The sequence below is a fragment of the Canis lupus genome, chromosome 13 (genome assembly GCF_003254725.2).
Source record: "Canis lupus dingo isolate Sandy chromosome 13, ASM325472v2, whole genome shotgun sequence".
Classification (NCBI taxonomy): Eukaryota; Metazoa; Chordata; class Mammalia; order Carnivora; family Canidae; genus Canis; species Canis lupus.
This window is the reverse complement of record NC_064255.1, coordinates 13,611,264-13,635,203: the sequence shown is the minus strand read 5'-3', so window position 1 is coordinate 13,635,203 and position 23,940 is coordinate 13,611,264. Positions and strand designations below refer to the sequence as shown.

At 33.2% G+C, this 23,940-nt stretch overlaps 1 protein-coding gene across 1 annotated transcript in view; it reads left to right on the top strand.

Moving 5' to 3' along the window:
• Positions 1 to 23,940, top strand: part of CSMD3 (CUB and Sushi multiple domains 3) — a 1,170,241-nt gene that overhangs the window by 101,151 nt on the left and 1,045,150 nt on the right. Inside the window, exon 2 of the mRNA XM_049093360.1 lies at positions 22,389 to 22,611. Coding sequence (XP_048949317.1) covers positions 22,389 to 22,611 — 223 coding nt within the window. The remainder of the gene's footprint in view (positions 1 to 22,388; positions 22,612 to 23,940) is intronic.

Sequence of the window (23,940 nt, the reverse complement as noted above, 5' to 3'; positions counted from 1 at the left end):
TGATTTATACATGTTCCTTTGGCACATGTGCAGGTCAATATTAGAAACTGGTAGATGAAGTTCATAAAATAAACAATGGAAGATGAAGAGTCATTAGTTTTGAGGAGCAGTAAGGAATCCTATCTACTTCAGACCAAAATTTTTAATTGTGAGTCTCAGAGAAACCTGTTTTATTATTTTTTGGACAATGATTTTATTTTATAAGAACTAGAGAAGTCTGTCATTTTCCCCCTCTCACTGATTCTCTCATGTTCATTCTAACTTAGCTTTATAAGTTAAAATCAAATAGTAGTAAACAAGTGATACTATTTAGGATATGAAATTAATAAATACATTTTATAGTTGCATAGAAAAGTATCTATTTGAAAAAAAAGAAAAGTATCTATTTGAATAAGGCAGAATTATATATGGAGTTTATTATACATTGTTTAAGGGTCTAAAAATGAATGCGTCTAAAATTATAAACACAGTAGCAATTCTGTATGACACATGTAAGCCTAAATTTGAAAAGGACATATTTTAATAAACCTAACCTTAAAACATACACACACACACACACACAAATCAAAGCAAAACCAAACAAAAACAAAATGCCTATGTCCTTGAGCATTCTAAGACTAATTCTTTTGTTTCAGTTACGTTATGTATTTGGAAGACTAAAACTCTTTATCTGAATATGAGGACAATTTGGAAGACCAAGACTTTTTAACTGAATCTGAGAACAATCTGGGTAGATCCCTGCCCCTCCTCCTTCCAGATCCACTCATCCCCTTGATCTGCAAGATCAACTTTGTTATTCCTGATAATCAAAGTATGTCTTTGCAACCTCATCCTTGCTTCCCAAAGCTATGTGCCATGGTAAAGAGGGGCATCTAAACATTTAGAAAGGCTTCATATTATTATATAGGAAGCTTCACTAAATGTGTAAGAGCAAGGGACATGAGTTCACTTAGCCTCAATTTGAAACAAAGGTCTACTACTTATTAAAGCTGTGTGATAAAAAAAAAAAAAAAAAAAAAAAAAAAAAAAAGCTGTGTGATATTGTGAAATTATGTAACCCCCCTGTGCTTCTATCTCCTTTTCTGTAAAATGAGGATAAGAATAGTAGGTGCTTCAAAATGGCTTTGATAAAAACTACCAGTGAACATCATGCATATTAAGCATTTTAGAAGAGCACCTGTCACATGTATCCATTAATAACACCTTTAATCTCATTAATGAAATTCAAGATTCCGAATAGATATTAGTAATATGCTAAATGCAGGGTTGCCTAGGTGGCTCAATCAGTTGAGCACCCAACTTGATTTCCACTCAAGTCATGATCTCAGAGTCATGGGATCAAGCCCTTCCTGGAGCTTGCCTCGAGCCCCCCTCCCCAACTCACTCTGGGATCCACACTCAGCTGGGAGTCTGCTTGAGATTGTTTCCCTTTCCCTCTGCCCCTCACTCAACTGCCTCTCTCCCCCCCCACCTCGCTCTCAAGTAAATAAATAAATCTTCAAAAGATATGTTAAGTGGATATTCTGGTTATGGCACATTAAAATTATGCTCATTATTCCTCTTTCCAATTTTTTTGTTAGAGAGCCAGAAGTGACTGTCTTTCTCAGTGTACTTATCTGGTAACCTTTGCCATTTTCAGTGGACTCTCTTATCCATACAATGTCCAAGCCCAATATCAACCTTATTCTTTGGGGTGTTCACACCCAGGAAATTCAGTTATCTCCCCTTTGCCATATTAAGCCCTGCTTTGGGCTCTCAGATATTCTTTTTGCAGTGTATGTGCTAAATATCATTTCTCTTTATTTTCATCATCCTTTGAAATATTCTTTTTAAAAAATGTTCTTTAGTTAACATGAAAGCTTGTATCTTGACAGTAAGTCTCAAATATATCTTCTTGCTAGCAGCCATCTGTCAGCAGGTTGGAGCTGGACTGTCACTACCATTAAACTAAAATACACTTTCAGTGGTGTGAAAACCAATTCAACAACAACTTATCTTTTACCTCCTTTTATTCCCCTGCACTACATCACCTTCAGAATTGTGTACCCCCAAATGGTAATGTCATCTTACCTGTCACTCACACTCATGCTTTCCAAATCATGCAAGAAAGAAAGCCTGCAAGGGATTTCAGAAGTTCCTGTGATTTGTTTGCTGATGTGCCAAGAGCTATAGCTGCTCTTGGGAATCACAAGAAGCCTGATTTTCACCTTTACATGCCTTTCAATGTACTATTCCTTCTACAGTAAATAGCAACTCTAAGCCTAAAGGAAGAGCCACAGAGGGGTGGAAGAAGATAATAACCAGAACAGTTATTATTAGCACTAGGTTAAGATGTGTAGGGTAACAATAAGAAGAAAAAAGGAAATCATATTATTGCTGCTGCAGTGAAGAAAAATAGGTGTCAAAAGGAAGATAAGTTTGAAAATACAACCATGAAAGCTTTTCAGTTACTTTATTGATATAGAAATATTTTCTCTGCTCTTTCCAGCTCAGTGATTTTTTGCAGGGATTTTTTTTTAATAGAAGTGTTCAGGCAATAAACATGACAGGCAGCTCATGTCTGGAGGACTGTAAGACACCTCTGGATTTCGTAAAGTATAGGTGATTGAATTCATCGTACCCCAAAATATAATAATCTGTAAAAATTCCATTGCCTGGAGTATCTTTATTTTGTCATAAAGAAGAAGTGATGGGAAAGAAGCGAAATGTCAGACACCACAAAATCTTAGTTATTTCTCCACTGGTATCCCAAAGCTGTAATTCTCTATAAATAATAGAGAAAAGAATACCTGTTTGTATTCTTAGCCACGGCAAAGCAGAAGATCATTAAATCAATATTCATTGTCACAAAACTTTTATAAATTATAATCTCAATGCATCGTGTTATTTTTTTTTTTTTTTGGTGTGTGTGTGTATTCTTCACAGTCATTTTCTTACTTCAATACTTGACTGGAGACAGGAAATTACATATAGATGGGATGGAGTAAGATTTACTCTAACAAGACAGGCTAAAAATATAGAAATCGGGAGTCACAAATACACACTAGAAAAGCTGCTCTGTGCATAATAACTGTATGTTGTTAGACATGCAGAGCTTCATTTTTTAAGATCTAGTTTTCTTGGTGCTTGTCACTGATAATCAGAAAACACCTTTATTTGAATTATTTTATGTCCATTCATCTTACATTTATGGTCTGAAAAAGTTTGTTATATGTCTTATCCATGAAAAAAATTGAAAGTAGAAAGTGGTTGGGAACTGAGAAAGAATTACCCAAGAGAAGTCAAGTAATTATTTAAATTGTGTATGATTTCAAAGAAAAAAACAATAAAAATTAAAACAAATCATCCCCAGAAATTGAATAAGGATGGGGAGTGAGAAGAGAGTAGAACAAGCCTAGAATAAAAATGAACAATCAGTGACCAAATCAGTGTGGTAGAGGTCTTTACTAAAAATGAAAATCTTAAAAAAAAAAAAGCAAATAGCATAGTTATGGAAACTTAAATTCTGAAGCCAGATGCATTAGTTCAAATTCCAACTCTGTAATTTGATAGAGGCATGATCTGGGCAATTATTCCTAATTAATCTTTCCATGTCTGTTCCCTCAACTGAAAACTGAGAAAATTCAGGACTGACTTCACAGTTCTGTTGAGAGGATTAAATGAGTTATTACAAGCAAAGTGCTTAAAACAAATACAAGTAAATCTCAAGACTAGGTATTTCTCTTCTTTATAAATGTATGAGCAAACACTAAATGAAGAATTTACCTGAATAATCCAAATGGGCTGCATGCAACATGAGTGGGTCAAATTCTCTGAGATGTCTAAGAGGATCTTTGTGGGTTGAGCATCTCAAGCCAATGAGAACTTGTGCTCATCTTTGTCTATTCAACTTTTTGGAATTTACTTGCAAGCCCACATAACAAATACAATATTTAATATAACAGTAATTTTTTAGTATATTACATTCTTCACAGCTTATTGAGGGGAATTTTGATGTTCCAAATTGAGATTTTTTTGGTATGATGTATTTCTTTTATAATTTGCATTAGAATTATAGCTAACATTAAAATATTATACTTTTGGGCCTCTCGGTGGCTTAGTTGATGAAATGTCTGCCTTCAGCTCAGGTCATGATCTCAGGGTATTGGGATCCAGCCCTGCATCAGCTCCTGCTCAGCAGGGAGTCTGCTTCTTCCTCTCGTGCTCTTCCCCAACCCTATCTTGCGTGTGCTTTCTGTCAAATAAATAAATTTTTTTTAAAAAATTGACTTTAGAAGTAAATTAAAGGATCTTTATTCAAGTTTACATAGAAGGCCAGTATCATTTTACTTTCCTATTTGCTATGCCTTCAATCTAATATTAAAATAGGTTGGTTTGGGATCCCTCGGTGGCTCAGTGGGTTTAGCACCTGCCTTCGGCCTGGAGCCTGACCCTGGAGTCTCAGGGTTGAGTCCCATGTCGGCTCCCTGCGTGGAGTCTGCTTCTCCCTATGCCTGTGTCTCTGCCTCTCTTGCTCTCTCTCTCTGTGACTCTCATGAATAAATAAATAAAATCTTTAAAAAAAAATTGGTTGGTTTTATAGAACACCACTTGTTCTGAAATTTATCAATACTTGTGAATAATTGTGTAAATACTGAATGTTATGTTCTCTTAAATATTATGCTTTGTGTCTAGGCTGGGCCCTTTATATACATTATTTATAATCCTTATACCATCTTTTTATGCAGTTTTAATCATGAAAGTGAGGTCCAAGGAAGATAAACGACTTAACTAAACTGTATAATACTTATCTACAGCAGAAGTGGGTGAATGCCAATGTTTAATCCAAAGGCAAATGCCTAAAGATGTAAACTGTAAAGTGCTGTGCAATATTAGTTAATATTATTCTACCAGAGAACACAAAAGTTAATATAAAATTATTTGACTATTGTCTTTCTCATTACAATGCTACTTTTATATGGTTGATTTATGTGGTTACAATTAATCTTTTTTTTTAAATTTTTATTTATTTATGATAGTCACACAGAGAGAGAGAGGCAGAGACATAGGCAGAGGGAGAAGCAGGCTCCATGCACCGGGAGCCCGATGTGGGATTCGATCCTGGGTCTCCAGGATCACGCCCTGGGCCAAAGGCAGGCGCTAAACCACTGCACCACCCAGGGATCCCACAATTTATCTTTTATTATATTGTAAGAGAACCTAGGCTCAGACAATTCATATATCTTGCCCATAGATGCATAAACACCATTTCCTGGAGTATGAAGCTACATCTTCCCATGTTAATTATTTTTGCACTTATTTCACAATACTTATACTTCTTATTGGTTTGATGTCCAAATGGAACTTAAATATAATGTGTCATCTGAATTCATATAAAGCAAAGATTAGGAATCCAGGATTTATGTAGGAAAACATTACAATCAGAAGTGGACTGTCAGTTTATTTTAAAGCAAGCATGGACTTACAGACCTGCCTCTCAAATTCTGTTCTTTCAAGGAGTTCAAATTCTATACAGCTACCACATAGATAATTTCACAATTCTTTAACTCTGGCCAGAAAAAAAAAAAAAACGAGAAAAGTATCTAAAGCATAATTTTGTTCTCAAGGGTTTTGTGATCTAACTGGAAGGAAAAAATATATTAATACATGTGAATCAACCACTAAGCAGTAAAACACCATCACTAAATAACTTTGGTTTGGGGGTTTTAGACAGTTATACATGAAAGGAGGCTAGAGTAAATGGGCTATATGTAAGAAGGGCTCAACTCGCATCCAGGAGTGAGAGATGACATGAAATTTCAAGACCAATAGGACAGTTCAGGTTCAAGATTATGTTTTATTCCTCACTTTGCTCATGCATTATAAATTGTCATTTCCACCCTCAGAGATTAACTCACTTGACCATGACAAATGCAGAATTTAGTGTATTAGTACAAATCAACTTAGAGACTACAAAGAATATGAAGAAAAGAGTATGAAATTTGGTAACTTTTCAATATAAGGCTGCCTTAACATGTATGAAGCAAATTATGATGTATTAATTAAACTAATTTTTGTATTTTCTGAATCATAAGATAGTTATGAAATTAAGCATGGAAATCATGTTTAAAAACGTTAGTTAACATTTCTTTATTATCACCTGTGTACTTTGCACAACAATAATTGGAAATTTGAAAAGATAAATAACATACAATTGTTCATGAGTCTATAGATCTTATCAATTAAACAAAATGACCAAGCAAAAACCTTGCAGTACATGAAAATGCTTAATTAATAATGGGGAAAATGTAGAAGTATGAGATGAATCATGTAAACAATTTTATACAAGTAGTGAATATGATCTGTCTTCTATAAAATATATGTTAAGTTCAACAACCATTTGACTTGTTATAAAACTATGAGAAGAAATTTTAAAAATTGTCTTTTAGAAATAAGTACTTACTTACCATTTTGACTTTTAGAAATTCTTTTCTGTAGATTCAAGTTTCCAACTGGTTAGCATTTGTCTTTTGCCTCAGGACATTCTTTTTAATTTCTTATAGTGTAGGTTTGTAGATGATGATTTTTTTCAGCTTTCATTTATCTGTAAAGTGTCTGAAATTCATCCTTTTAAAATATTTCTGCTCAATGTAAGTTGAATTCTTTTTCTCAATCTTAAATTAAAAAATAAAAATAAATAAAATTTTCTTACATTGTATTCTGCCTACAATTATTTTTTAGGAGAAGCCTGTGTTTTTTCTTAATCATGCTCCCCTATGTGTAATGTTATAAATTTTTCTCTTTAACATAAGTTCAGCATTTTGTTATGGCTCTGGTTCTCTTCCTTGCTTATTCTGCTGACCTTCTCAGAAGTATAAAGCATGGGAAGTCTGTGCTGATATACATACATATATCTATATAATCTCACACTATCTTTTCCTCAAGAACTCTAATTACACTTATTTTAAACCCTTTGACATTAGCCCAAAAGATCCTTGAAGTTCTCATCATTTTATTTAACTTTTTTCTCCTCTGTGACTTTCAAAGTGAATAACTTGTATTAATATGTCCACAGATGTTTTCTTTCTGCAGCCTCCTATATAATATGTCCCATTTGGTAGGTCCCATAGTTTTGCTCTGATTTTTTTTTCAGTTTCCATTTCTCTACCAATATTCTTATTACTTATTTACTTATTAAGATGTTGCTATCTTCTTTTAAGATATCAGAATAGTTTTATCAGGTTTTATTTTTTATATATTTTTAAGTTTTTTGTTTTATTTGCTTTTAAGTAAAATAAAAGGATTTAAGTAACAGCTTTAAAATAGCTACTTTAGAATTAGTATTGCTAAGTCAGATATTATGTTCATCTTGAATTAGGTTCAGTTTTCTTACCTGTATTTCCCCTTCTTCTTTCTCTTTCTCCTTCTCCTCCTCCTTCTCTTATATTTTCCCTTCTCTTCATCCTCTTCTTCAGTCATGGGTTGCATTTTCCTGCTTATTTCAACCCCTAGTATATATTGATTGATTTTGGACATCAGGGATAATGTATTTTAGAGACTTTGGATTCTGTTCGCTTCCTCAGAAGAATATTGATTCTTAATTTAGAAGGGATTTGAATTATTTTCTTATTACCCTCAACTTGGGTAGTTTTGATTTTATACTTTGTGAATGGAGATCTATGGAAAGCTCAAGGTGTTTGCCAAGCCCTGTAGCTTGGAGGGTTGCAGCCCCCAGTGAGTCTTGTCAAAGTTTGCCTTCAGGGTTTGGGAAGTTAAGTCTAGGGTAGATATTAGTCTATAGCATGATTTCACATTCCCAAGGCTCCTGTCTTCTCAGTTAGATGTTAGAGATGTTAACAATAGGCTCTTCAGATTTGGCTACAATAGAAAGACCAGCACTCCAATGATCTGCTGCACTGCTCTTCTCTGATACTGCTCAACCTCTACCTTTTCTGTTTTAGCAATAAAACATAGAGAGATTGTTATCTAACAATCTTTGGATGGTCTTGTTCTGTACAACTATAGCATTGCCCTTAACCATCAATTTATAATATATATGCATATAGACTCCTGGGCATCGTTCTCTATACAATTCTGTTTCCCATGCTCCAGTCCACGAATTCTAATTGCTCTGTTCGCCAACTCCGAAATCTGCCTCCTTACAGTACTTTGCACAAATTCCAATTCTCTGTGCTGAGTCGGAAGAATATTACCAGTGGAGAGTTGGTATGGCTCTAGGGCTGAAGGTGCAAAAGAAAAAAAAAAAAAAGCCCAAAACATTGTTTTTGTAATATAGATTTACTAATGTAGAAAGAGAGCTTCTTCTAATTAGGTATAACTAAAAAAAAGTAGCCATTACCAGTACCCAATATGGAGTGTGGAAGGCCAATGACTACAATGACCTCTCTTCTTCTGAACTGTCATCTCTTGCTGGCACATTGGTCCAAATCAAATGGAAGCAGGAGGGTTAGAGGGCAAGATCTGGTGATGTAATTAATCTTGACCAGGCTCTTAAGACAAAAAGTGGTATAGGGAGAGGGGTAAAGATATTTGAGTAGAACAAAGCATATAGACATTTCTGAATTTAGGCCAAAAAAGAAAATACAGTTATTCACATATTCCTGTAATCACTGTCTGTGTAATCATTGTGAAAATGATACAAGAACCTAATTTATTACTTTGAACAGTAATACTGTATATATATGTACATATATGTACTGAATATATATATATATATACATATGATTTTTGAAAAGGTAGATTCAAAGCTAGATAGGCAAAACTAGCAAAATTAAAATAAAATTGAATATATATTCTCTCTATACATAAGATTTTGGAGACGGTATATTCAAAGCTAAATAGTTTTTAGAAGTTGAAAATATTAGTCACCTTTTTCTAATTTTCTGGTAGTTACAGATGTACTATCGACAATCCTCATAAGAATTCTCTAATCTTAATTTATAGGACACTGAGTCTCAGAGATACTAAATTTCCTAGGATCTCATCACTGTTAAGTGATAAAGATTAATTATGTGTAAATCCAAAGTTTACATTTTTAACAGTACTGAATGTGAAAGGCAATTAAGATAATGAGATGATTGACATGAGACATTTCACTTAAAGAGGAAAGGAATCATACAAACTAAAAATCAATATTAAAATGTATTCAGAAGGATCTATGGAGCAATCTGGAAAGAACGGGTCTTTATGAAATTGGATTATTCAGAGACATTGGAATGTGCCAAAATGTATTAAGTTTAGAGAACATATGATTCATAGGATATGATTAGTTATAATTAATATCCATTTTAGTGGCTAAAGTTCAGAAGACAATTAAGGTATTAGTAACAGAAAAGGATGATGAAAAGCATCATATTAATGGACTATTTTTTAAAACTTTCTTTCAGTCCAAGGGAAAAAAGATATAATGCATTTATCATTAGAGGTAGAATGTGACATCTGTGGTCAATGTCTAATGAAACTCATAGTTTCCAAAAGCTTAAATTGACAATACTAATAATCTTAATATGATCTTATTTGACTACAATGCTTGATAACTAAATAAGTTATCCTTGCTCTTCAATATTTTTTGTGCTAATCATATCAGTTTAAAGTCATTTATATTATAACCTTATTGGAATTTTTTTCTTGACTTTAACTTTATAATAATGTCCTGACAAACCGTTTAATAATCCACATGATGACCTAGAAATAATTCACTTTTCATAATTTGCAGTGGGAATATTCACTTACAGTAGTAATTCTATGCTTTTGAAAGTGCATTAGAGCATCATGTATTGAAGCTAGGAAGCAACAGGAGACAATCAATATCCTCCCTTTGACATTACAGGATAATGTTTACATGAAATTTGATAATATTTGCCTGAGACAGTTTCATTTACCAGATTAATACAGTTTCCTCCATTGCATATTTCTGATTTCAAGAGGTATATTATATCCTAAATGTTCTTTCATCATTAATTCATTTATCCCATTTTTCTTCTGGATGTTTACCCTTTAAGATCTTTCCAATTCTACTGGAAATGTTTTGAGTATTCCACAAGTGTGATAGTTCCAATATTATAGAAAATGGTGAATATTTTAGGTAATCCTACACTAACTAGACAAATCAACACAAGGATGTTACAGTATAAAGGTCAAATGAACTCAGGAAAGCAAAATTATGTATTTCTTAGCATCAAGAAGTAAATGAATGGATATTTTGGATATGTAGGACAATCTGAGTAGCAAAATTTGAAATGTAAGTGCCATCCGCAACATATCAATGATTGATAAACTTTAGAAACTACATCTTGGAGAATCTCATCTTTTACCTCAGGTCTAAAATATATATATTTACCTGATACTAGCAAAATTAAAATAAAATGAAATATCAAATAACAAGTTTTATTCTCTGAAAAACTAACTTCAATCTGAATATTTATTTTCCCTCTTTGCTATATTTTAGATAGTTTTTAAGGACTTCCTGTTACAGCACTTATCATATGTTTGTAAATTATTTATGTCTCTTTTTACCATTAGCTCCTAATGCTTAAGGTTTGAAACAATTATAAAATTTTCATGAAAATCTATTCTCTAGGGTTACCACTGATAGAATATGAAATTGACAAGCTAATAGTGAAAAAATCCAATAAAAATTCCCATTTCATTAATATAAAATATGGCAAAAAGGGGAAATAAAAGGAACATATAACAGAGCAAAGAAAACAAATATATAATTATAATAATTAAAAAATAATGTCTAATTTACAAGAATAATACATAAGCTTAAAAAATTAAACCCTACATGCTACTTATAAGAAATTCACCTTGACTATAGTATTATAAGAATCACAAGTACAGACATTAACTTATAAATAACTGAATGTATCTATACTAATGTGAGATAAAGTAGACTGTGACACAACCATTCATGGATCTAGAGAAAATCATTTCATTGTGGTAGAGAAGTAAATTCACCAGAATCACGTTTTAGTATAATAATGATTTATCTGATAATTTCCTGACCAAATACATGGAATAAAAATGAAATAAAAAGAAAAAATGCACATTATAGAGATTTTTAAGTTACTCAGCAAATTAAGAAAACAGAAAAAAAATATAAGAGTAATAAAGATTTCACTAACACAATTAAAAGTTTGACCAAATTGGTATACATTCACCCGATAAATGAAGAATACTTATTCATTATGAATCTACATAGAAATATACCATGTATCAGGAATGCCTGGGTGGTGCAGTTGGCAAAGCCATCAATTCTTGGTTTCTGCTCAGCTTCAGATCTCAAGATCCTGAGATCAAGACCTGCATGGGGCTCTGCACCCAGCATGGAGTCTGTTTAAGTTACTCTTTCCAATCTCCCTCTCCAACTCCCCCGTCCCAACTCTCTTGAGTGTGTTCTCTCTTTCTTTCACAATCAATTAGGTAATTAATTAATAAATTCAAAAAAAGTAATTTACCAGCATCAGGTTATATTTTCTCCCTTAAAAAGGCAGACACTTCAGCATTAACCTTTGATTTTCTGAGATAAAAACTGTTCTCCTACTCTGAAAATACTAAAATATTTTAATGTGTTTTATTGATAATATGAACTAGAGCTATGGAATTATATTTCATAGGCATCATTTGCTAGCATATTTGATACATTTGGGTATAGGCATTTTTCATTCTCTGACAAATTTGTAATAGGATCTTCTAGTGTGTTTATTTGAATTTGTGTGTTCCAATTCAAAGGCAATAGAATAGTTAAATTATGTAAAGAAGCTTCATGGCTAAAAATGATAATTGTAGTACTAAATAAAAGGAAGAGGAAAAGAAGAAAAGTGTTAACATGTATAATATTCACTATGTTTAAAATACTGTTCAAAGAGATTTGCAGTCATTAACACGTTTAATCTTTAAACAGCTACTCATTATCTCATTTTATAAATAAAGAGACTGACATATAATAAGATAAGGTAATTTGCACGAAAAGAGTGCTATATTGTGAAATCAGGATGTCTAGCTTCAGAAACTGAGGCTCACTGAAAGTTGGTATTTTCAATAAAACAATAAATTACATTTTAAAGCTTAAAGAGACAAATGCAGATAAGAAAGTCTCAATAAATTCATATTTTAGAGGATGGATAATAAAAATACAGTAATCTTTTAGTGAAATCAAACCAATTGCACATTTTTAAGTTTTTAAATGACTATTCCAAACTTTCTTATGTCTACTGTAATAATATTGCAATATTGCATATATATTACTCAAATCAAAACACAGTATCAAGGGTTGATAATTATTTAAGCTAAAATGAAACAAAAAGTTTTTATTATAATGTAATATACTTTTTAATATGAGTTTTACTTATTTTTTAACTTTTTGAATATAGTTGACACAAAATGTTAACTTAGTTTTGTATGTACGACATAACTCAAGTTCTCTATACACTGTATTAAGACTCATAACAAGTGCAGTTACCCTTTGTCACTGGATATCGCTATACATAATATCATTGACTATATTACCTGTGCTGTATCTTTTATTCCTATCACTTATTTATTTCAGAACTGGAAGGCTGTATCTCTCACTCCCCTTCACCCACTTTTCCCCTTCCCTTGACCTTCTCCCGTCTGGCAACCATAAGTTTGTTCTCTGTATGTATAGGTCTGATTCTGGTTTATGTTTGTGTATTCATTTGTCTTGCTTTATAGATTCCACACATGAATGAAATTCTATAATGTTTGTCTTTCTGTCTGACTTATTTCACTTAGAATAATATCCTCTAGATGTCACTATTTGTAGATGACATGATAAACGTAGAAAATCCTAAAGACTCCACCAGAAATCTACTAGAAGTAATAAATGAATTCAGTGCAATTGCAGGATACAGAATTAATACCCAGATATCAGTAGTGTTCCTATACACTAATAATAAGGTAGCACGAAGAAAATTAAGAAAACAATTTCATTTACAATTGCATCAAAAAGAATACAATACCTAGGAATAAACTTAGCCAAGGAAGTGAAAGACCTGTACTCTGAAAACTCTAAAACATCAATGAAAGAAATTGATGATGACACAAATGAAGTAAAAGGTACTCTATGCTCATAAATTGGAAGAATTGATATTTTAAAGTGGCTATACTAACCAAAGTGATTTACAGATTCAGTGCAATCTCTATAAAAAATATAGCATTTTTCACAGAACTAGAGTAAATAAACCTAAAATTTGAATGGAACTACAAAAGACCCCAAGTAGCCAAAGCATCCTTGAGAAAGAGAAACAAAGCTGGAGTACCACAATTCCAGATTTCAAGCTACATTACAAAGCTGTAGTAATCAAAATAGTATGATTCTGGCACAAAAATAAACACATAGATTGATGGAACAGAATAGGGTGCCCAGAAACAAACCCACACTTATATAGTTACTTACGTTATGATAAAGGAGGCAAGAATACAAAATGGGCAAAAGACACTCTGCAACAAATGAGATTGGAAAAACTGGATAAGTACACCCCCCAAAAAAAATAATTGGGACCACTTTCTAACACCATTCAGAAAAATAAAATCAAAATAGATTAAATACTTAAATGTAAGACTTGAAACCATAAAACTGTTGGAAGAAAACACAGGCAGTAATTTCTCTGACATTGGGCATAGGAACATTTTTTCTATGCATATCTTCTAAGGCAAGGGAAATACAAGCAAAACTAAAGTATTAGGACTACATCAAAATAAAAAATCTGCATAGTGGAGGAAACCATGAATAAAACAAAATGGCAATATACTGAATGGGGAAAGATACCTGCAAATGATATATCCAATATGGGATTAATATCTAAAATATATGAAGAACTTAGACAACTAAACACAAAAAATAATCTGATTTAAAACTGGGCAGAGGACCCTAATAGACATTTTTCCAAAGAAGACATACAGATGCCAGCATATCCATGAATAGATGCTCAACATCACTCATCATCAGGAAATGCAAATCAAAACTGTAATGAGATATTGCCTTATACCTTGCAGAATGGCTAAAATTACAAAAAAAAAAAAGACAAGAAATAATAAGTGTTGGCAAGGATGTGAAGAAAAGGGATTCCTTGTGCATTGTTGGTGAGAATGTAAGTTGGTACAGACACTGTGGAAAACTGTATGGAAATTTCACCAAAAAATTAAAAATAGAAATACTATATGATCTAGTAACTTCACTTCTGGGTATTTATACAAAGAAAATAAAAACACTAATTCAAAAAGGCATATGCATCCTTATGTTTATTTGCAGCATTATTTACAATAACCAAGTTATGGAAGAAACTTAAATGTCCATTGAGAGATGGATGAATAAGGAAGAGGTGTGTGTGTATGTGTGTGTCTCTGTGTGTGTGTGTCTGTGTGTGTGCGCACGTGTGCATGTATGTACACTGGAATATTATGCAGCCATAAAAAGATGAGATCTTGCTGGTTAAACACATTTTTAATATTTATTTCATCTATTTTATCATTTGCTTTATCTAGAAAATGTAGGTTTTTTTTTTTTTTAAGATTTTATTTATTCATGAGAGACACAGGGAGAGAGAGAGGCAGAGACACAGGCAGAGGGAGAAGCAGGTTCCATGCAAGGAACATGACTCGGGACTTGATCCTGGGTCTCCAGGATCACGCCCTGGACTGAAGGCGGTGCTAAACTGCTGAGCCACCCAGACTGCCCCAAAATGTAGTTTCTTTAGATCTCTCAGTTCATTTGAAGATGTGTGATATATCATACATCCTTCAAAAGAAGACAGTAAAAAGATACATGTGGAAGAATAAAATGATAATCATAGAGTTTAGAAAAAGGGAGAAAAATTACATAGAAGGATTTCCGTAATGGCTTGAGCTTCATATTGAAGGACCTGGATTCTCACACCCACCTCACAGTGATAGGAATCTCCTGCTTCCTGCTGGGTGGTGTCAGAAGAGGTCTAGGGTAGATAAGGATGTTCACCATCACCCAATTATGACAACACTGCTCCCTTAGTTGTTAATGCAAGCAAATTAGAAAACATGGGGTTTCTTTCCATCTGATTGTAATGAGGCAATACCTACCGCCACTTTTTCTCCTGGGGCAGTCTCAGAAGAAACCAGTTAAAGAGAAGATTTAAATAAAATCCAGAATCTCATGACATAAATGATATTCAGGTTGCAGGAAAAAAAATCGTGTATTATACCAAAAGCCAAAAGATCTCAAACAGAATGAATAAAGGTAATGAATGAATACCAACAATGTATGATAGAGATTTTAGAATTATCTGATAAATATTTTAAAGCAGTCATGATAAAAAAAATTCCTCCACAAGCAATCCAAACACTTAAAACAGATAAAACATTTAAAAGTGCTGGCAAATAAATCAAAAGACTCAGCAAAAACTGGAACATAGAAGAGTCAAATCAAAATGTTATGCAAGAGGGGCACCTGGCTGGCTCAGCACATGGAACATGCAACTCTTGATCTTGGGCTTCTAAGTTTTAGCCCCATTTTGAGTGGAGAGGTTACTTAAAAATAAAATCTTCAAAAAATGCTACACAAGAAAAGTACAATAAATGAAATGAAAAGCTCAAAGAGTGTGCTCCACAGAGAATATGGAGGCAATAGAGAAAATGACCAAAGAACTCAAGTAGAAGAAAAATTACCTCATCGAAATAACAGAAGTAGACTGAAAAAATTAAAAATGAACAGAGCACCAATGACCTACGGGAATAAAATAAAGAATCCAGCATGTGTCACTGGAGTCATGAAAGAAGAGATTGTAGGGCTAAGGAAGTATTTAAGGAAGCAATGACCAAAAACTTCCCAAATTTGGCAAAAGAGACATACACTTACAGATGAGAAAAGCTGAGTAAACTACTAAATGGATAGGCACAAAGAAATCCATGCCATGTACATAATAATTAAACTGAAAACTGAAGACAAAAAAGTCTCGTAAGAAGCCAGAGAAAAAGTCAGCAAGGGTATGGAACTCAACAGGATGCACTTAGGAGGTTTAATCAACACTTAGAGAATGCTCTGTTTACAATATTGGAATGCACAGTCTGCAGCTCCTGGGTGGCTCAGTCAGTTAAATGTTTGCCTTTGGCTCAGGTAATGATCCCAGGGTCCTGGGCTTGAGCCTTGGATGGGGCTGTCTGCTCAGCAGGAAGCCTGCTTCTCCCTCTCTTCCTCCCTCTGCCTGTGTTCTCTCACTCTCTTGCTCTCAAATAAATAAATAAAATAGAGACAAACCGTGAGAGATTCTTAACTCTGGGAAATGAACAAAGAGTTGCAGAAGAGGAGGTGAGCGGGAGGTTGGGGTAACTGGGTGATGGGCACTGAGGAGGGCATTACATGGAATGAGCACTGGGGGTTATATTATATGTTGGCAAATTGAACTTCAATAAAAACAATTGAAAACAAAGAAACAAAAAATCGTTGAAAAAATACACATTTTTTTTTTCAAGTATCCAAGGAACATATACTAAGGTAGACCATATCCTGGTCAATAAAACTTAAGCAAATTTGACCTGAAATCATCTAGAGCATGTTCTCTGATCACAATGGAATCCAACTAGAATCACTATCAAAAGTTAACAGGAAAATCCAAAACAACTGGGAACCAAAGAACTCACTTTATAATAGCCATGGTTTGAGAAGGAAGATTCATTGGAAATTTAAAAATACATTAAACTGAATAAAAATAAAATACAACATATCAAAATGTGTGGGATACAGCTGAAGTAGTACTAAGAGGCATTTTACTGTACCAAATACAAGTGTTAGAAACAGAGTAAAGTCTCAAATTATTAATTTATGCTCCCATTTAAAGAACTGAGAAAAGAAGAAAAGCTAAATTGGAAACAAAGGGAAGGAAGTAAATAATAAAATAAGAGGTGAAAATTTGAAAACAGAGTAGAGAAAATAATAGAAGAAAAAATCAATAAAACAAAAAAATTGTTTCTTTGAAAAGATCAATGAAATTGGGAAAGTATTAGCAGCACTGACAAAGAAAAATGTGAAAAAAACCCCACAAATTACTAGTATAAGGAATACAAGAGGGGAGACACCACTGACCTGACAGACATCTAAAGGATAAGAGCATACTATGATTCATACATATGCATGGATCTGGCAACTCAGAGTTCACTCATTACTTAAACACACACACACACTTCACTTGATATGAAATATTTACTGTAGTGGGTGCAGCTAAGGAAAAGAGTATGAAAGTTCCTCAAAAATTTAAAAACAGAACTACAGTATAATCTAGCCACCACACTTCTGCGTATTTATCCAAAATAATTAAAATCAGAATCTTTTTTTAAAAGATTTTATTTATTTATTCATGAGACAGAGAGAGAGAGGCAGAGACATAGGCAGAGGGAGGAGAAGCAGGCTCCATGCAGGGAGCCTGATGTGGGGCTGGATCCTGAGATTCTGGGATCACAACCTGAGCCAAAGGTAGATGCTCAACCACTGAGCTACCCAGGCATCCCTAAAATCAGAATCTCAAAGAGATACTCGTACTCCCATGTTCATTGCAGCTTTATTCATGATAGCCAAGAAGTGGAAACAACCTATATGTTCATTGAAGGGTGAATGGATAAAGAAAGGTATATATTTTCAGTGGAAATCAGAAGGAAATCCTGTCATATACTACAGCATGGATGAACCGTGGGGACATTATGTTAAGTGAGGTAAGGTAGTAACAGAAGGGCAAATACTGCATGATTCTACTTATATGAGATATCTAAGTTAGTGAAATTCATGCAGAAGAATGTAGAATGGTGGTTTCCAGGAGCTGGGAAAGATAGGGAAATTATGAGTTCTTTTTCAAGAGGTATCATTCATGCAAGATGAAAAAGTTCTAAAGATCTGCTGTACAACATTGTTCATGTAGTTAGCAATACTGTCCACTTCAAAATTGGTAAGAGGATAGACTTCATAGTACATGTTGCTAATCACAATAAAAAAGGTTAATTGCTACTATTAGGTTCTTTACAATCTTTATCATACAAGTGCTGTGTGTCAATAAAATTGTGAACTCTTGTGCATGAAAAAAAAGTCATTTGATATAACTGGATACAAAAACACAATTGCAGTGGATAAACACAAGTGTTTAAAAAAAAGGGAAAAATAAACATAAGAGTGTTTCTTGTAATGCCATAGATCTTAGCTAGCATAAAAGAAAACAAAGTGAAATTTACAATATCATAAAAATGCTGTACAAATAGTTATATTTTCTATGCTGTACAGGAAAGGTAAAATATGAACATGAAAGAGTAAAAGGAGAAATATTAAAGATCTGTATTCTTAACTAAATTATTATGACCCAAATCATGTAAAGTTTAGTTATTTTTCAAGTACAAATTGACTCTAAGTTGAAAATTAAGGTGTGAAAAATACAACATAAGGCATTCAGTATCTGTCAAAGACTGAAGTTGTGGAATGTTGCGATGCCAATTTTTGAGACAGGTTTTCCACAAACACATTTTGAATCATCTAGATTAAGTTTTGCTTCCGTGTATTCTATAGCAATGAGTGCTTACCCCAATCACAGCACTTACCATATTCCATAATAATAATAATCTGTATTCCCATGCTATTTTATGTGGTAGTTTGCCAGTTCCATGAAGATAGGCTAGAATAAAGTCCTTTTAATCATTTTTTTTTCCTAAAGGCATGACATGTGATGAATAAGTGAACAGGAATGAAAGAAATATCATCTAAGGAGAGAAGGGGAAAAGGAGATGAAGCTTCACATGTACTATAAAGAACATTAAGGAGCTGTGGGTTTATGAGAGCAATGAGCTATAAGGAATAAGCAAGGGCAGCCCGCGTGGCTCAGCGGTTTAGCGCCGCCTTCGGCCCAGGGCGTGATCCTGGAGACCTGGGATCGAGTCCCACGTCAGGCACCCTGCATGGAGCCTGCTTCTCCCCTTGCCTGTGTCTCTGCCTCTCATGAATAAATAAATGAAATAAAAAAATAATAATACGCAAAGTTATTTCATTTAGAAATGTATATGTGAAAGGCAAATACAGATTACCAATTATTAATCAGAAAGCTAAGCAATTGAAATCCTAAAAGGGAAGTTAAAAAGTAAAGAATCCATTAAAAATAAGTGAGGATTTGGAGAGGCAATTTGTAAAATAACTAGATATTTGATACCAATAGTTACCAGGGACGTGCAAAGCAAAATAATAAGATAACATTTTTTTTGCCTTGTAAAATATCTAATGTTGACAAAATTTAAGTTGGACATTGAAAACACCTCATAACCTGGTGATAGCAGTAGAAATTTTCACATTTATTAAGGCTAGTTTGGACGTATCTAGCTAAGGTTAAAATTCAGCACTCCCATTTCTGGAATTCTGTCTGAAGTATATGGCACACAAGTACACAAGGATATATATCCAAAGTTGTTCTTTGTGTCTTTGAAAACTAAAGACTAGAGCTGACAATATGCCATGTAACTATGTAGTCATTAAAAAAGAGATGTAGGAGAAGTATACATGTGGATCCAGAATCAATGATATTTTACAGGGACACACAAAAAGATTCAGAAAATTATGCATAGTATAACTGATTCGGTTGGTAAATATGTATATATATATGTATATATATACATATACATACATATACACATATATATAAAATGCATGGAAATATGCATATACCTGCATTTGCCTAGAAATGACCTAGAGAGAGATACATACTAAGATGATAACAATGTATCACAATCAACCTTGTGAAACATATGTGAATCAGGGAGATTTCATTTTACTTTTAAGAACTGCATTTCTTTCTGTTTTTGGGGGGTTTGTGTGTGGAAATTATAAACCTATTGTTGGAAAAAATGTACTTTGTTATGAATAATGTGATGTTTAATCAAACTTTGATATAAGCAAAAAATGAAAACAAAATGAAGAACACAAATAAGAAAGCTTAAAAATAGGTAAAATTCTTAATTTGCCTCAAGAAAAAAAGGAAAACAACTGAAATATTTGAATCAGCAGGCCCTTAAATAATTAGTGGACAGAGCCGAACATGTTATTTTAGGACATATGTCCTTTTTCTGAAGCCATCAGGGTTATGGGGCTTGTGAATATATAAAACAGCTCATAGATCAGATTGTAGCTGAAAGGGATTCATGCTTGCATTTAGTTATGAAGTTCAAATTGGAAGCTGTTCAGGCAGAAAACTAATAGAAATGGGTGATAGCTAATTAACCTAAGGCTTCAAAGTAATTGCTCTGCAAGAAGCAATTTAAAAGGGACCTTTCTCCTTTTTTTATTTTATTTTATTTTTTATTTTTGAAAATCATAAAATGCCCTATTTGACTTTTGGTGGATGAGCAAAAATATATGTATACACACAAATAGTGACTTTTTTTTTTTATTAGAAATTTCTACCTTATCCAACTTCTTAGTAACTTTTTAAAAGGCCAACAGAATCACAAGAACTGTGCTTTATATATTTATATTTAAATATTTATAAGCTTATATAAATTTATATTTGTATATAACTATGCTGAATATCCCAGATTTAAGACTGCTGTAAATGGAGATCATCAGAGAAGGTCTCTAAGTAAATATGGGTAGGAAGATAGGGTTATACTGATTAATTGCCTTAAGCCACCTGCCTCATCTCTGGTCAGCAGAGCCAACTCCTTAGAGTATACAATTGTTTGATAGAGCAGTGGATCCCCTAGCAAAAGCATAGTGTTCTTGTGAAAAGAGAGATCAAGGAACTTACAACATCCCAAATCATTCTCTGTCTGCCACGATCTACCACTCTGGCTTCCCAACTGCCATGCATGGTTCCTCATATTTTTCAAAAACATCCATACCTATATACCATGTACTCATTCCTTTCCAGGGAGAGGAGCTTCATATTTCCTACATTTCTATATCCAGTTCTAAATATAGATACTTTGGGTAGTATGGTGTTCTCTCCCCCAAATTAGCTCATATTTCTGACTTATAGCTTCATGGCACAGAAGCTTCATGTGCAACCCACAGATTTGGAAATAACACCAATGTGGAGAATTCCTATCAGAACTTCTGCAACCCTGGATCCAATCTTTAATTGCATATACACTGGTTTAGATACATGCTGGGACCATCTACCCTATTATATAAACTTTAGGTTACATTACCCAATATGACTATAAACTAGTATATATTCATAAATAATATCCCAAGAAACATGGTTAGTTTTCTTGGTGTCTCCAAGAGTCAAGCTATCAATAATTTAGATTTCCCATAGATTTAGAACTCCCATAGAACCATGGAATTTTTTTTAAGATTTATTTATTGATTTTTATTTATTTTTTTAAGATTTTATTTATTTATTCATGAGCAACAGAGAGAGAGGGAGAGAGAGAAGCAGAGACACACAGGAAGAGGGAGAAGCAGGCTCCATGCAAGGAGCCAGATGTGGGACTTGATCCCCAGACTCCAGGATCACACCCTAGGCTGAAGGCAGGGGCTTTAAACCACTGAGCCACCCAGGGATCCCTTGTTTATTTATTTTAGAGAGAAAGAGGGGAGGGACAGTGGGAGAGGGAGAGAATCCTCAAACAGACTCCTCTCTGAGCATGGAGCCTGATGCAGGGCTCTATCCCATGACCCCAAGATCATGACCAGAGCCAAAATCAAGTGTCCAACACTCAACCGAGCTTCTCAGGCACACTGAACCATGGAAGTTCTTAAGATGGCTTCTGTCAGTTGTCCTGGATTCGTATTTTGAATATATTTTCTTCCCAACCTTAGTTTTCATGCTGATATAGTTAGTTGAGGATTGTGTTTATCCTGGCCCAACTACTCTGGTCAAAGACAAATTGATTACTTAGATTTTCTTTTAGATCTGAACCATTTATCTTTCTGGTAGAATCAGGGTGGGAAGGATTTTCCTAAGGTACGTTGGCTACATGGTAGAGATATGGACACAAAAGAGTTAGGCTACTTTACCAAGAAAAAGTGGAGTTAATTTTCTATGACATAAAATGCATACTAAAATCATTTAATTTTCAATATTGGTTATGATTGCCTACAATTATATGGAAAACTTCTTCAGGGAAGATATCATGTTCTAAGATTTTGTTGTCTGTTGGATCATGAAATAGATAATGATACGTGGAGAATTTTACTTCATCAACTGGTTTATAATTCCTAATCATAATCATAAATACCAATGATTTTGCTACATGTCTTACGTTTAAAAAAAAGAAAATTAGATAATTTACCTATCTCTTGCCATTTACAAAATTATAGTAATATAGGTCTTAGAAAAACAAAAAAAAATTTTTTCAAAATTACATGTCTCCTGGATTGTTTGTGCTTTATATAACATTAATGTCTGTTTATTTGTCTTTTGTTGCAGGATTTATTTATACATGTGGTGGAACTTTAAAAGGACTTAATGGCACTATAGAAAGCCCTGGTTTTCCATACGGATATCCAAATGGTGCAAACTGTACATGGGTAATAATAGCAGAAGAACGGAATAGAATACAAATTGTATTTCAGTCATTTGCTCTAGAAGAAGAATATGACTACTTATCCTTATATGATGGACATCCTCATCCTACAAACTTTAGGACAAGGTTAGTGCATTTTGAATGGAAGAATGGAGGGCAAATACATTATGGGTAAAGTTTATTTTACAAAGGATAAGTAACATTTGTAGTGCAATTTTAATAAAGTCATATTCACCACTTAATTATTGTTCATTTGGAAATATATCATCTCATGCACATGTTAGTTCATTATCTTTGGCTTCATAATGCTAGCATATTAATATTATCTCTTCAAAAAAGTGAGCGTAAATTGAATTATGACCTCTTTATATAGGTTAAAGATGTTTTGTATTTTTAAATACTTATTTTCAGGTTTTATTATTTATGAGCATACCTGTTGATAAAGTGAAAGCATACCGTGTAATGTGGCTACTCAACTTTAATATACAATATGCTTAAAATACTTAAAATCAATATTTGTATAAGAAAATATGTTAATTTTATATAATATGTATGGTTTATAAAATTTAAATATCTAAAAAGTAGGCCTTTTTATGTCACTAACTGGGAAATTTACATTTCTGTCCATACAACTGAAATTATTTTCAACCTACTTGATAAAACAGGAAAATTAACTGACACCTGTCTATTATTTAAGTGGTTCTTCAAAATTTCTTCTTGGAAAATAGGGTGTCTAAACATATGAGAAATTTTTGCTGTCTTAGTGAATAGTCCTTTTAAATATAAATCAATTTTAATTCAACCAAGTTCAAAATGCCAGATATACATATTTCAGTTAGCCTCAGATTTTTACCAATGTGAGTAGTTTTTTTTAGCTGTAGTAAACTGTTTTTGAACTCTTAATTCAAAATATTCTAAGCAGATACACTCTAAGAAAAGATTCTCTACATACTTGGGGATGTTTACACCATAATGATAGTTAAAAATGTCTGAGTTTTTTCAAACCAATGAAAAATTACAATGCAATGAAAAGTTCACTAGATTGATTAGGATAAAGGTTTTGTTTGTTGTTATGTATTCAATTACTGAGTATTTTTAATTGCTTCTTCCCTTTATATGAAGTCTTTCAATATCTATCCCTCTAAGAAATAGACAAAAAGGCTGACGTGTCTGACACTGTTACTTTATTAGTATGGCAAAGACCATTAAAAACTGAATGTCTTTTGTTAATGACATAGCACTAAGTCAAGATAGAAAACAGAGGGCACTGTGTATACTAGATGGTGTGTGGAGGTGGTGGGTAGGTATTTGTGTTCACCTGTACACATCCAAACAGATTATAGGCTAAAGGAAAATAAGAAAGATAATTTTTAGAGTTCCCAGTTGGCTAAAATGATGTATGTAAAAGGACAAAACCTTTTTTTGTATATTTTCTTTACAATAGCACTTTGTGCA